Source organism: Sparassis crispa, assembly GCF_003851025.1.
Source record: "Sparassis crispa DNA, contig_000003F, whole genome shotgun sequence".
NCBI classification, from domain to species: Eukaryota; Fungi; Basidiomycota; class Agaricomycetes; order Polyporales; family Sparassidaceae; genus Sparassis; species Sparassis crispa.
In genome coordinates, this window is record NW_020939750.1 from 1,179,949 (window position 1) to 1,192,806 (window position 12,858).

Here is a 12,858-nt window from a genome sequence, read left to right on the forward strand (position 1 = left end):
CCACGTGGTCACACGTGTCACCAACGCGCTTGATACAGGTCACGTTCGCGATTGGCAGTCAAAGCCGCACGCCGCTCAGGTTTGCGCGTCGCCTCTGTCCATTTCGCCATCATGTCTCTCCGCCGACTCGCCCAGCATAACGTTACTGGGGTTCCAGTCACGCCGCGTACATCCAGCTCGGCCTCGTCGTCTGGTGCGGCGTCCCCGGTGCCTTCTACTCCCGTCCGCCCGCCGTCCACACCTCGCACACGCCTCGTGTACCCCATCTCTCCAGTCTCCTCCCCGTCTTTGTCTGCGTCAGTTGCCTTTGACTGGGATGCGGTACGTTTGCGTCGAACTCCGCCGTACGCTACTCCTCAGCGTGTAAAGGCGCTCCGTAAAAGCGATGTGGGCACGCCTGGGTCGACAAAAGCCACGCCGAGTAAACGAGTAGTGCGGAAAAAAGGATTTGTCGAGCGGTATGCTATTTTCATTCACCCAAGTTGCGTATTGTTCCAAATTGATTCAGGTAACGTCTACTTTACAGAATCACCTCCCTTCCATCGAGGATCGCGTTTGAAATCGCCCTCTTCCCGCACAATGTCCCACTGCCCGCTCCCAAGACCTCAGCATATCTGCTTGGTGGTTTTGCCCACTTCATGCATCTTTGCATATGCGTCTCCCAGATTCGCCGCGTCCCTGATTCGGACCTCGGCTGGGAGGATATGTACCGCGAGGGCGAGGGGGATTCATGGTTTGACTGGGTGCGCACTTCCCATTGATTCGATCCCCGAGCTTCGCTGATTTAATCCACGCTTTTACCTGTCTCTATTGCAGACCGTGCCCACAACCGCTCTTCTCTTCGCTGTCGCGATCCTCAATACAATGTACCTTTTCACACGTACGCGGCTGTATCAGCTCAACCTCGCGACCGAGCCTGTCTCTTCCCCGCATGCTACATTCGTAGAACGGCCTCGCGTTGTGCGGGCACACGACGATGACGACGATGACTTCGGCCCTGCGAAACCAACTTCCGCGCGCTTCATGTCTTTCTTCTCCTCGGCATTCTGGAGTCTCTGGCGTGCCTTCGTTATATCCGTCCGTTTCTTGCTAAATTTCAGTCCATCGACGGACCGCACGCCTGCTAGGAGACGAAGGGCGGAACGCCTGCAGCAGCTGGAGGTCTGGGCGCCCGGTGAGCTCGAGAACGTCCTTTTTGCGATATATTCTCCAGTGCATGCGCTACTGTGGACGGCGGTGTCCAGTGCAAATTGGATGCGAATGCTTATCGTAATGGCCGTGGTCAGCGCACAGGTACGCTGGTCTACGTTATTTCTTGAATACGGGATTGACGTGTTGTATTCAGCTGCGTGCGGTGACATATTCGTACGAAGCACTCCTCAAGGACCGCACAATTATCGCTGCGGAAGTACTCCATGAGTATGACGAAAAGGTGTGTCAAATTGTCCTATCTGGCGAACATTTTGCTGATGATGTTAAATTGCTAGTTTGTGTTCCCTCGTGTGAACCCCGTTCGTAAAGATGCAGCGGTGATGACACACCAGGCAGAGATGGTTGATTTTGAGTAGATGGTTCGATGTGCCGTCGGTTTGGACTTTCGTTCCTGCATTTCGTTGGCTATGTCGCTATGATCAGACAATCCGTCATCTCACTGCATGCTTTGGAAGTCTCATTTGTACAATTACCACGTGGAACTATATCATATCGTCTAACCCGGAACTTGACGAGAGTTTGTGTCGTCTGCAGGCATCTGAACTTGGGAAAGTGATAACCGGCAGATCCTGGGACGTATGCAGAAACGCGACTCGCGTCGGGACACGTGCTGACTGACTTGGGCGCTAATCCATTAGTTCCCTCTTCTGCTGTTCACAATCCACTTCGCCCTTCTGGCGGCACCTCCTTCCCCTCACACGCCCTGCTTCCCAGTGGCGATCAGGTCACGCTGGACTCCTGTATTTTCCGAGTTCTTCCCCTGCAGCGTCAGCATAGTCCACGTTCCAACTTGCCTTGGATGGACCACGACGATCACGAAGCAGTACTGGACCTTTCCGATGTCGTACACGACGAACCTCTGGGTGAGGAAGACGAGACTCACCTCGCTGATACACAGCTACACCCCTTCTCCGCCCATCCCATTCTGGATCCTGGTTTCAACGTGCTGCACGGCGCCGCGTCGGACGCACCGGATTCGCACTTTTCTGTCCCCGGAATGGGCATGCCGTCGTTCTCGGTCGAACAGCTCGAGCGCGAGATCGCAACCTTGCTTCACCAAAACGCGTCCGCGGCGTCGGTGGCTCTGCTCAATGCGGCCCAGCAGAAGCAGGCGGAGGAGCACACACACGACGTGGCGGGTGATGTAGGCCTCGCAGAGGGCCTTGGTGGGGTCCTAAGCCTGAACCTGAACGGTCTCGCAGCGGTGCTGCAGGCGGCGCAAGCCCAGGCAGCGGAGAACGAGCGCGTGGCGGAAGCGCTCGCCGCGGAGCACCCCGAGCTCGCACGTCGAAGAGAGGAGGAAGAGCAGGAGAAGAAGACCACCCGCAGTGCGCCCGCGTTTCACTCGCTTACTGCTGACCACAGTACACCACTGCTCTCGGGGAGCGGGAACGTCAGCGGGGCCGAGGGCTCGGAGTTTCTGTATGATGACGAAGGCGAGAGTGAGGGCGATGACCTGCAGATGCAAGGCTCGTCCATGTCCCGCGTGAGGTCGCCATCCGTACCAACTGGAGAACCCTCTCCCGGCCCAGCGGACTTCTCTGATATCACGGACATACTCAATCATTTCACGCAATTTGGTGGCGAACCAGAAGACACGCAACCGTTGCCCTCGGAAACACCGCCTCCACTATTTCGCTACGATACTCTCCCATCTGAGGACAATTGTGAGCCTGACGTCCCTTACGATCAGCTAGAGCCCGACACTCCAGTAGCCTCCACATCGTCCCGACCCCGTTCGGCAAGCGAGACCAATGGGTCCCATGGGACGAGTGTTATAAAACGGGGCGAGCGAGGCGAACAGGTCTGACGGGCCCAACGCCTCGAAGGGGAGAAGGGGAAGAAGAGCCCAGAGAAGAATGACAAGGGCGACAAATCCGCGCAGGATCACTATTGCGAGCAGTGCGACAAGACGTTCACCCGCAGAAGCGACTTGGGTCGGCACATGCGCATTCATACAGGCGAGCGCCCATTTACCTGCGAGGTTGAAGGATGCGGGAAGACCTTCATTCAGGTGAGGCTGCGCGTTTCTACGCTGTCAGTAAGTTTAAATATGCAACTGATCATTCATCCGGTTCGTGTGTGTACAGCGTTCTGCGCTACATGTTCACATGCGGGTTCATACGGGAGAGAAACCTCATACCTGCGAATACCCTGGTTGTGGGAAGACTTTCGGCGACTCGAGTAGTCTCGCGAGACATCGCCGGACGCATACTGGGAAGCGGCCATACAAGTGCGAAGATCCAGTGTGCGATAAGACGTTTACCCGACGCACTACGTTAACCGCACACATGAGAACACACGATCCAACATGGGAGCCAGATCCAAATATGTGCGTGTGTTACCTTTTTCTGTGCCGCCCAATAAATAGACGCTGATTGGTTTACAGAAAATACAACTTCAAGGCGAAGAAGCCCAAGCTGGACAGCGGTGACGACGAGCAGGAGCTGGAAGAGTCGGTGCGGACAATCTCTGCGTTGTTTGGCCAAAGCGATATGAACGGGATCACGCCTCATTCGCTACAGTTACGGCCAAGGGACAACGGCGTAGACCCTCAGGTGGCGGCGAGCATCAGCGCCGAGCTTGCTGCTGCATTGGCCAAGGCGCAAAGCCGAATATATATTCGAGGACGAGGAAGACGACGGAGAGGAATCCAGAGAGGAGACAGCTGTCGGCCTAAAATATCAGTGGGATTAGGGAGGATGATACGTCGCCTACGGATGGTCCCGATGAAGGAACTTCTGTATCCAGACGATCATGGGCAGGTAGGGGGTTCAAACGCACATTCATCGCTGGTGGAATAGGCCGGGACAAGATGAATGCGCCGAGGAGTTCTCCGTTCCGCTGCGGGCGCGGAGAGGCAAGGAAGCCGGTGAAAGGTGCGACTGGGCTAAAGAGGAAGCGATGACTGATTGCGGGCTGGTACTGTATGACGCTTGTAATGTCAATGCACATCATTGTTAATTTCTTCTGGAACTAGATGGGTCTCTGTCGGATGCTTGGGTGATGCTGCTCACCAAGACGTACGTGATATTGTCTATCTCACTGGTCCTTGTTCGCGTAGTACCAGCTCATTTTGCGCAATTAATCTCAGCTGCAGCGGAAACGGAGACGGAGGTGACACGGTCACGCATATGGTCACATGATCTTCCATCAAGATTACGAAGTCCCAGATGGGACAAGTTCTCCTCACCATATTCCAGGCGTTCAGTCCGAAAAGCTCCGGATACAGTCGCTCTCCCGACTTATAAGCTGGTGCAGGACTTCCCAGCCATCTTCGTTTCCTCGTCTTCCTTTTATCTGCTCAGCAATGTTCGGAGAAGCACCGCCAAGCGCTGATATCATCACCCTTACGCGGTATGTCCAACAGACTTTTATGTTTCAGTCAAAAAATTGACGTGCGTATTCAGCCATGTCTTGAACGACCAGTTCAGCTTGGGTGCGACAGCAACCGGTGATTTAACCCTCCTTCTCAACGCTATCCAAACCACCTCCAAATTTATCGCCACGAACGTCCGTAAAGCGCGTCTCATAAACCTGTATGTATTTCGACTCCTATGTCCTTCGCGACCGGAATATGGATGCTCACGCGCCCAGTATCGGTCTGGCTGCGAGACGAACGTGCAGGGGGAGGAGCAGAAGAAGCTTGATGTGCTCTCAAACGACATCATGGTCAACGCTCTCCGTGCTTCTGGCAAGACGGCGGTACTCGTGTCTGAGGAGCTTGACGAGGCGGTGCTCATAGACGACAGGCACAAGGGTAAGTACTGTGTCGTCTTTGACCCGCTGGACGGTAGCAGCAACATCGATGCTGGTGTGAACATCGGTACCATCTTCGGGATATATCATATTGTGAGTCCGGTCGGTTCCCGGCTGGGCCTCAGGGGGCCCCGCATCCGCTATGTGAGGGCGTGATACTGACGATTTGTGAAGGCGCCGGGATCGACGGGAACGGTACAGGATGTACTCAGACCTGGAAGCGACATGGTTGCGGCGGGTTACACGATGTGAGTGCGTCGCGTCTGTCTTCCGAGAGTGTTGCTGAGACCATGTGCTGTAGGTACGGATCATCGGCAAACCTGGTCCTCACTACTGGTCATGGCGTTAATGGATACACGCTCGACGCAGCCCTTGGGGAGTTCATTCTCACCCACCCCGACGTACGTTTCTTTTATCTTCTTGTTACTCCCCGTGATCCTCAATATTCTACAGATTAAGATCCCGCCGCGCGGAAGATCTATTCCTTCAACGAAGGAAATTCGATGTACTTCCACACACCCGTTATTAACTACTTGAACAGCATCAAGTTTCCCCCTGTGGGCAAGTTACCCTACAGCGCCCGGTACATTGGGTCGATGGTCGCCGATGTGCACCGTACGCTGCTGTACGGTGGGATCTTCGGGTACCCCGACGATAAGAAGTCGAAGAGCGGAAAGTTACGGCTCCTTTATGAGGCATTCCCCATGGCGTTCCTGATTGAGCAGGTATTTGCGATTCCCATCATCGTCGTGGTGTGTAGATTGCTAACGTCATGCAGGCTGGTGGGCTCGCGACTACCGGGAGGCAACGTATCCTTGACATTGTGCCCAAGAGTATCCATGAACGCTGCCCGGTGTTCCTTGGAAGCAAGGATGACGTGCAGGATGTGATAAAGTTCTTCCAGGAGGACGGGAAGGCACAGGCATAAGCGACGAAATTCGTGTAGGATACCTCGGGGATCAGCCTAACATGTATTAGTATATTGTATGGTCTGCGTACATCACCTATCAGATCGACAATGTATTCCTCTATACACCGGAGCGTCTAGTTTCGAGAGGAACCAGATAGCAGACGGATGCCGAGACGTTGGAGACGCGCTAATAAAGGACGCGTTGAGCCATGTGACTCAAAGAAATATGGGCGCTCAAGCTTCAAGTTGCGCTCAAGTTGAATAGTTCCTGCCAGTGCTGAATCCTGCACTTCAAAGCTGTGGTCGCCGACGGTGAGCGGGTGGTGGTCGACTTTGAACATGGTGTTCCCACTATGGCGAGTGCGCCCCTCGCATCTATACCTGCGTTGTAGCGGCATCCACGCTCGCCGATGCCTGTCTACACCCAGATCCACGCTCAGTCCTCCGACCGTAAATCTCTTGGGCGCGGAATATCCTACAGATACCACCACTAATGTCACGTCCTCCATCTCGTCAAAACTCGGCCGTAATCTGCACCTCCAGTCTGCGCACCCGCTTGGCATCCTCCGACACCTCGTCGAGTCCCATTTCCACGACTTCACAGCTTTCTCGCAGTTCTCTCCGCTCGTCACCCCGGCAAAGAACTTCGACGACCTCGGCTTCCCGCTCGACCACCCTGGGCGCTCTCTGACGGATAGCTACTATGTCAACCGTGACCTGATGCTTCGCACGCACACGTCCGCGCACGAGGTGGAGGTCTTCGCGCAGGGCGTGCGCGCGTGGTTACTCTCCGCCGACGTGTATCGCCGTGATGAGATCGACGCGTCGCACTACCCCGTTTTCCACCAGATGGAGGGCGCGCGCGTTTTCTCAGGAAACGCGAACAGCATGCGGGACCTGGAGGAGGAGAACGAGAACCTCTCCGCGCACCTCGCGCAGAAGAACATTGTCATCGAGGACGTCCCCCATGTCTCGGAGACGAACCCTCCACAAGCCGGGCACGACCCACGACATTCGGAGCTCGTCGCGCGCAACCTGAAGCTGTCTCTGAACAGTCTTATACTCGCGCTCTTCGGCGGACGCGTCGGTGCGAGCGAGGCGAACCCGCTGCGCGTGCGCTGGATCGAGGCTTACTTCCCGTTCACGTCTCCGAGCTTCGAGGTTGAGGTGTTCTTCCATGGCAAGTGGCTCGAGATCCTTGGTTGTGGTGTGGTCCAGCAGAGGACCCTTATCTCTGCAAGTGTGTGTGCCCGTCGTGACACTCCAAAGTCTGTTTCTGACGTACCACTCACAGGCGTGCAGGACAGCATTTCTTGGGCATTCGGGCTTGGACTCGAACGCATCGCTATGATTCTCTATTCAATACCTGATATCAGGCTATTCTGGTCGCAGGACCCGCGGTTCCTCACTCAGTTTACTCCGGGCCAAATTCATCCTTTCAAGCCTTACTCGAAGTACCCGCCATGTCATAAAGACGTTGCCTTCTGGTTGCCCGACAGCGGCTTACACGAGAACGACTTCTGTGACCTCGTCCGGGATGCTGCTGGTGATCTTGTAGAGGACGTAAAATTAGTACGGCGATTCTGCTGATATTTACAGGGAAGATCTCCCGCTGACTACGAACGCTATCTCAGATCGACAAGTTCACGCATCCCAAGACCAACCGGACAAGTCAGTGCTATCGCATCAATTATAGATCTATGGATAGGTGCGCCGTGACATTCCACAGCTACCGAAAGAACCACTTACAATAAGGTGTCCGGAATCAGATCTTTGACAAACGAAGAAGCGAACGCGATACACGCTAGTGTAGAATCGCGCCTGAAAAGTAATTTTGGAGTGGAGATTCGTTAATTAGGTGTCGTTATAGGTGTATATTGTGCTCTACGGAAGCCCCCTTCACCCACTCTCGCGTCCCGGGCCAGGAAGAGGCGATCTACTCAGTCCTCCATAACAGACAGCCATACAAGCCAACAAGATTCATCATGACTGCTGCTCCTGCACCACCCCGACCTGTGCCGCGCGCAATACGCGGTCTTTGATCATGTATCCCGTCTTCTGGCAGTTAAACACGGTGCCAGGCTCTTTGTCTGGTACAGGTGTCTGGAACAGTGCTTCGTGCCGATTGGGGTCGAACTTGTCGCCTGTGGGGTCAAAAGGCTTCACACCGTACTTGAAGAGTGTCTGCATCAGTAGTCGATGTGTCATCTCCACGCCGGTGTGGAGTTCATTGAGGTATACCTCCGCCGATTTCTCCGACGGCTCGGATGAATTCGACGAGTTGGATGGTGGTGGAGACGGCGATGACGAGGAAGATGCGGATGATATGACAGATGGGGGAACGGACTTGAGAGCAATGGCGAGAACATCGACGGTCTCGAGGAGGTCGGACGCGAAGCGACTGATTGCGAAATCACGGGTCTGCTCCTTTTCTTTCGCAGCGTTGCGCTGCAGGTTGAGGAAGTCCGCTTGCAGGTAGCGTAGCCGACCCTGGCGTATTGAACTTAGCAACGGCAGCGAGAGGAGCATTCGTGCACTCTGTGAGTGGAAGAAAAGGCACTTACAGTCAGGTCCGTTACCTCTCTCTCTTTCTGCGCTAGTTTCTCTGTGAGCGCAGCCTCTGGTGATGGTGGAGCTGGCTTTTCCTCAGTCTCCTTACTCTCGCCCTCTAACCGCTTTGTTTCCTCGCCCTCCGACGCTTGAGCTTTGTCGTCTGAATAATATCGTGTGCCCATAGCCGCTCTACGACCGACGGGGACTGAGGCACGCGCAATGCTGCGTGCAGACAAAGAGCTGGAGCACGAGCGGAAAAGTTGGAAGGCCTGCATGTTTGGAAGAAATTAAAGGGGACGAGAAAGGATGAAGGGGGCGGCGAGACGACTGGAGCCGTCCGATTGCTCTGCCAGCGTAACGCGCCCAAAATTTGGGAGGTGAGCGTGGGAGACAACACGTGACTGTAGTGCACGTGCGGAGACGCTCCCCGAGAATGGCGAGTGGGAAGACAAGAACGGGAGGAAGAACAACAAAACGTCTCTCTCATGCAACGTCGGCGACCTTCGCACGCAGCCTCATATTTCACAGCGTCTGTCCTAGAGACAGGGCCAGCAAGCCCTGCTCTCTCATCCTCCGGAAAACAGCTCTGCAGCCCGCCAAACGCGGGTAAACAGCGCGTGTAACGCGGGTCCGCAATAGGCAGTCGATGGCGTTTATAATCTCCAGAGCTATCAGCCCTCGCTCTAACCTCTATTTGCGCCTTCGCTGCCGCACCATGTCGTCTGCAGCTACGGGGAACGCGAAGATCATTGACGGCACCGCCATCGCAAAGTGAGTCTATCGTTCGAGTCTTGTCTTGAAGAGTCGGCCCAATTTCTCCTCAACGGTTGTGTAGATCCATTCGCGATGATGTCTCTCAACGGATTAAATCACTGCAGTCCCAGCATCCCCGTTTCCATCCCCAGCTGGCAATCGTTCAGGCGGGAGCCCGTCCGGACTCCTCTGTGTACGTCCGCATGAAGGCGAAGGCTGCAGAGGAAGTCGGTATCAAGTTCAAGCATATCCCGCTCTCCGCCGAAGCAGACGTCGATGATGTTGTCGATGTCGTGAAGCAGCTGAACGATGACATTACAGTCAGCGGAATTCTCGTGCAGTTACCTCTCGGTGGTCATGTGGGCCCGGAGGGCGAACGGACCGTTACCGAAGCCGTTAGTCCTGAGAAAGATGTCGACGGGTGAGTTTTCGGCAGAAAGTGTTTCCACTCTCCCTACTGATAGCTTGGTGTCAGCTTTCATGCGTACAACATTGGTCACCTGTCTTCTCGTGCATCTGAGCCACTCTTTACTCCCTGTACCCCGGCAGGCGTCGTTCGTCTTCTGGAATCTACTGGCGTACCCATTGCTGGATCGCGAGCTGTAGTACTCGGTCGTAGTGACATTGTCGGCAGCCCTGTCGCTGCAATATTGAGGAACCGTGATGCAACCGTGACCCAGTGCCATAGCCGTACCAAGAATCTCCCAGAAATCGTACGGTCCCTTCCAGAAATGTTTGTCGCTGTATTCACCGCTATTTTGCAGGTCAAGGAGGGTGATATCGTGATATCGGCTATTGGCCAGCCTGAGTTCGTGCAAGGGTCATGGCTCAAGCCCGGCGCGGTGGTCATTGATGTCGGTACCAACTATATTCCTGGTAGGTCTTTTTTGCGGACGAATAGCAGTCTCGCGTTAACAATATTTTGACCAGATGCTACCAAGAAGTCCGGCCGGCGCCTCGTGGGTGACGTTCACTTCAGCTCAGCCTCTTCCGTCGCGTCCTACATCACTCCAGTGCCAGGCGGCGTAGGGCCGATGACCGTCGCAATGCTGATGTCGAACACGCTCAAGTCCGCGGAGCGCATGTGGGAGCGGATGCACGGCGTCCACCTGAAGCCGCTCAAGCTCGACATCAAGGAGAAGGTGCCCAGCGATATCGAAATCGCGATGGCACAGACGCCCAAGCCCGTCGTGCATCTCGCGCGCGAGATCGGGCTCGTGCCAGATGAGCTGGAAAGCTATGGTAAATACAAGGCGAAGGTCGAGTTGAGTGTTTTGGAGCGCCTCGCGCATCGCAAGGACGGCAAATATATTGTCATCTCGGGGTAAGGGTTTATTCGAGTGCGGACGTGAAACTGGTTTATTGACTCGCAGAGTTCAGTATCACACCTACGCCTCTGGGTGAGGGCAAGTCCACTACTACCATCGGTCTTGCGCAGGCCCTGGGTGCGCACCTCGGCCGTCCTGCATTTGCTTGTGTTAGGCAACCGAGCCAAGGACCGACGTTCGGTATCAAAGGTGGTGCTGCTGGCGGAGGTTACAGCCAGGTCATCCCCATGGACGAGGTGTGCGGCGGAGTCACATAATGTCGTTGCTTTGTCTTATCCACTTCTTCTAGTTCAACTTGCATTTGACCGGTGATATCCATGCTGTTACGGCTGCCAACAACTTGCTAGGTACTATCATCATAGTGATTATTGCGGGCACCATTGTTGATATTTCGCACAGCCGCTGCTCTTGATGCCCGTATGTTCCACGAATCCACCCAGTCCGATAAGGCATGTCACAACGAGGAAACTCTATTTGATCTTCTGACACCCCATCGTAGGCTCTCTACAGTCGTCTTGTACCCAGCAAGAAGGGCAAGCGCGAGTTCGCGCCGCTCATGCTCAAGCGCTTGAAGAAGCTGGGTATCGACAAGACCAACCCGAACGACCTCACGCCCGAGGAGATCACCCGCTTTTCGCGCCTCGACGTCGACCCTGATACGATCACGTGGAACCGCGTTATCGACGTGAACGACCGCTTCCTGCGCAAGATCACCATCGGCCAGGGGGAGAGCGAGCGGGGCCACGAGCGCGTCACGGGCTTCGATATTTCGGTGGCGAGCGAGTGCATGGCCGTGCTTGCGCTGACGACCGGGCTCTCGGACATGCGCGAGCGGCTCGGCGAGATGGTCGTCGCGACCAGCAAGCAGGGCGATCCGATCACTGCTGACGACATTGGCGTCGGAGGGGCTCTTGCCGTTCTCATGAAGGACGCAATCAAGCCGAACTTGATGCAGACGCTGGAGGTGCGTGATAGTATATCTCCCGCCATTTGCGTGCACCTCTTGACGCCTGTCCAGGGCACACCGGTCTTCGTGCACGCCGGCCCCTTCGCTAACATCGCCCACGGAAACTCCTCCATCCTGGCTGACCGTGTTGCTCTCAAGCTCGCCGGCACCGAGGAAGGCGACTCCCCAGATCGCGTCGGATATGTGCTCACAGAGGGTGGCTTCGGCGCGGACATGGGCATGGAGAAATTCTGCAACATCAAGTGCCGTGTTAGCGGGCTCACCCCCAACGCCGTTGTCATCGTCGCTACCACGCGTGCCCTCAAGATGCATGGTGGCGGCCCAGATGTCACCCCCGGTAAGCCGCTGCACGAGACGTACACGAAGGAGGACCTCGTCACGCTCAAGGAGGGCTGCAAGAACTTGGTGAAGCACATCGAGAACTCGCGGAAGTTCGGCCTGAAGGTCATCGTTGCCATTAATCAGTTCTCGTAAGCATCTCAATTTAATTTGTGTTAAATGTGACATTGACGCTTTGCAGGTCTGATACGCCTGCCGAACTCGAGCTTGTGCGCCTGGAATCGCTGGCAGGCGGTGCCGATGCTGCTGTCGTGAGCAACCACTGGGCTGAGGGTGGTGCCGGAGCCAAAGCCCTCGCTGAAGCTGTAATTGCTGCGTGCGAAGGACCCTCAAACTTCAAGTTCTTGTACGACCTCAACCTCCCGATCGAGGAGAAAATCACCATCATTTGCCGAGATATTTATGGCGCGGACGGTATCGAACTCAGCGAGCAGGCCCGTAAGCAGATCGAGACGTACACTCGTCAAGGCTATAGTCACCTTCCGAGTGAGTATCATTTTTTTACTCGTATATAGATATCACTGAATATTTTGCAGTCTGCATGGCTAAGACGCAGTACTCGTTCTCTCACGACCCGAAGCTCAAGGGAGTACCTACAGGTTTGTCTCCCGAGTGCTATGTTCATTCGACAGTTCTGACCAGTCGCTGCAGGCTTTACCGTACCCATCCGTGCGATCCGCCTCTCCGCGGGCGCCGGATTCCTATACCCTATCCTCGGTGACATGCAGACGATGCCTGGCCTGGGAACTCGTCCAGGTTCGTCCGACAGTATATGTCGGTTATGTGGCTCACAGGCTGGCTCGTTTTCTCAGGATTCTGGGAGGTCGGACTCGATCCGGTGACGGGCAGAGTCGTCGGCCTGTTCTAGAGACCGTTCGCTTTCGCTAGACTCAATCTTCACCAGATAGACTCTAGACGCACACAAGAGCCGCCGTCTCAACACGGAGCTGCGTACCGTTCAACACGGGAAAAGACGTGGGCTTCATCGTCCCGCTGAGATGCAGTAGATTCGCATGAGCGGAGGGCGCGACGAGGGC

At 55.3% G+C, this 12,858-nt stretch overlaps 6 protein-coding genes across 6 annotated transcripts; 5 read left to right on the top strand and 1 right to left on the bottom strand.

Moving 5' to 3' along the window:
• Nucleotides 1-111: 111 nt before the first annotated feature.
• SCP_0404570 (hypothetical protein) lies at nt 112-1,568 on the top strand (the record flags this gene model as incomplete). Its single annotated transcript, XM_027757190.1, has 5 exons — nt 112-458; nt 527-743; nt 817-1,293; nt 1,346-1,432; nt 1,488-1,568. The coding sequence occupies 5 exons, from the start codon at nt 112-114 to the stop codon at nt 1,566-1,568; spliced, it is 1,209 nt and encodes a 402-aa protein (XP_027612991.1).
• Nucleotides 1,569-2,011: 443 nt separating this feature from the next.
• On the top strand, nt 2,012-3,762 carry SCP_0404580 (hypothetical protein; the record flags this gene model as incomplete). The annotated part of the gene is made up of 5 exons (XM_027757191.1): nt 2,012-2,984; nt 3,042-3,253; nt 3,303-3,544; nt 3,602-3,667; nt 3,738-3,762. The coding sequence occupies 5 exons, from the start codon at nt 2,012-2,014 to the stop codon at nt 3,760-3,762; spliced, it is 1,518 nt and encodes a 505-aa protein (XP_027612992.1).
• A 1,119-nt stretch (nt 3,763-4,881) lies between these two features.
• On the top strand, nt 4,882-5,899 carry SCP_0404590 (Fructose-1,6-bisphosphatase; the record flags this gene model as incomplete). Its single annotated transcript, XM_027757192.1, has 6 exons — nt 4,882-5,064; nt 5,146-5,219; nt 5,273-5,372; nt 5,425-5,492; nt 5,549-5,696; nt 5,750-5,899. 6 exons carry the CDS (start codon nt 4,882-4,884, stop codon nt 5,897-5,899), a joined length of 723 nt encoding a protein of 240 aa, XP_027612993.1.
• A 321-nt stretch (nt 5,900-6,220) lies between these two features.
• On the top strand, nt 6,221-7,735 carry SCP_0404600 (Phenylalanine--tRNA ligase, mitochondrial; the record flags this gene model as incomplete). The annotated part of the gene is made up of 4 exons (XM_027757193.1): nt 6,221-7,121; nt 7,176-7,453; nt 7,516-7,589; nt 7,651-7,735. The coding sequence occupies 4 exons, from the start codon at nt 6,221-6,223 to the stop codon at nt 7,733-7,735; spliced, it is 1,338 nt and encodes a 445-aa protein (XP_027612994.1).
• Nucleotides 7,736-7,864: 129 nt separating this feature from the next.
• On the bottom strand, nt 7,865-8,709 carry SCP_0404610 (GrpE protein homolog, mitochondrial; the record flags this gene model as incomplete). Its single annotated transcript, XM_027757194.1, has 2 exons — nt 7,865-8,371; nt 8,446-8,709. The coding sequence occupies 2 exons, from the start codon at nt 8,707-8,709 to the stop codon at nt 7,865-7,867; spliced, it is 771 nt and encodes a 256-aa protein (XP_027612995.1).
• A 440-nt stretch (nt 8,710-9,149) lies between these two features.
• SCP_0404620 (C-1-tetrahydrofolate synthase, cytoplasmic) lies at nt 9,150-12,689 on the top strand (the record flags this gene model as incomplete). The annotated part of the gene is made up of 14 exons (XM_027757195.1): nt 9,150-9,205; nt 9,270-9,608; nt 9,663-9,900; nt 9,952-10,063; nt 10,118-10,511; nt 10,568-10,751; nt 10,805-10,862; nt 10,915-10,964; nt 11,015-11,479; nt 11,534-11,952; nt 12,003-12,307; nt 12,358-12,420; nt 12,473-12,577; nt 12,634-12,689. 14 exons carry the CDS (start codon nt 9,150-9,152, stop codon nt 12,687-12,689), a joined length of 2,844 nt encoding a protein of 947 aa, XP_027612996.1.
• Nucleotides 12,690-12,858: the final 169 nt, after the last annotated feature.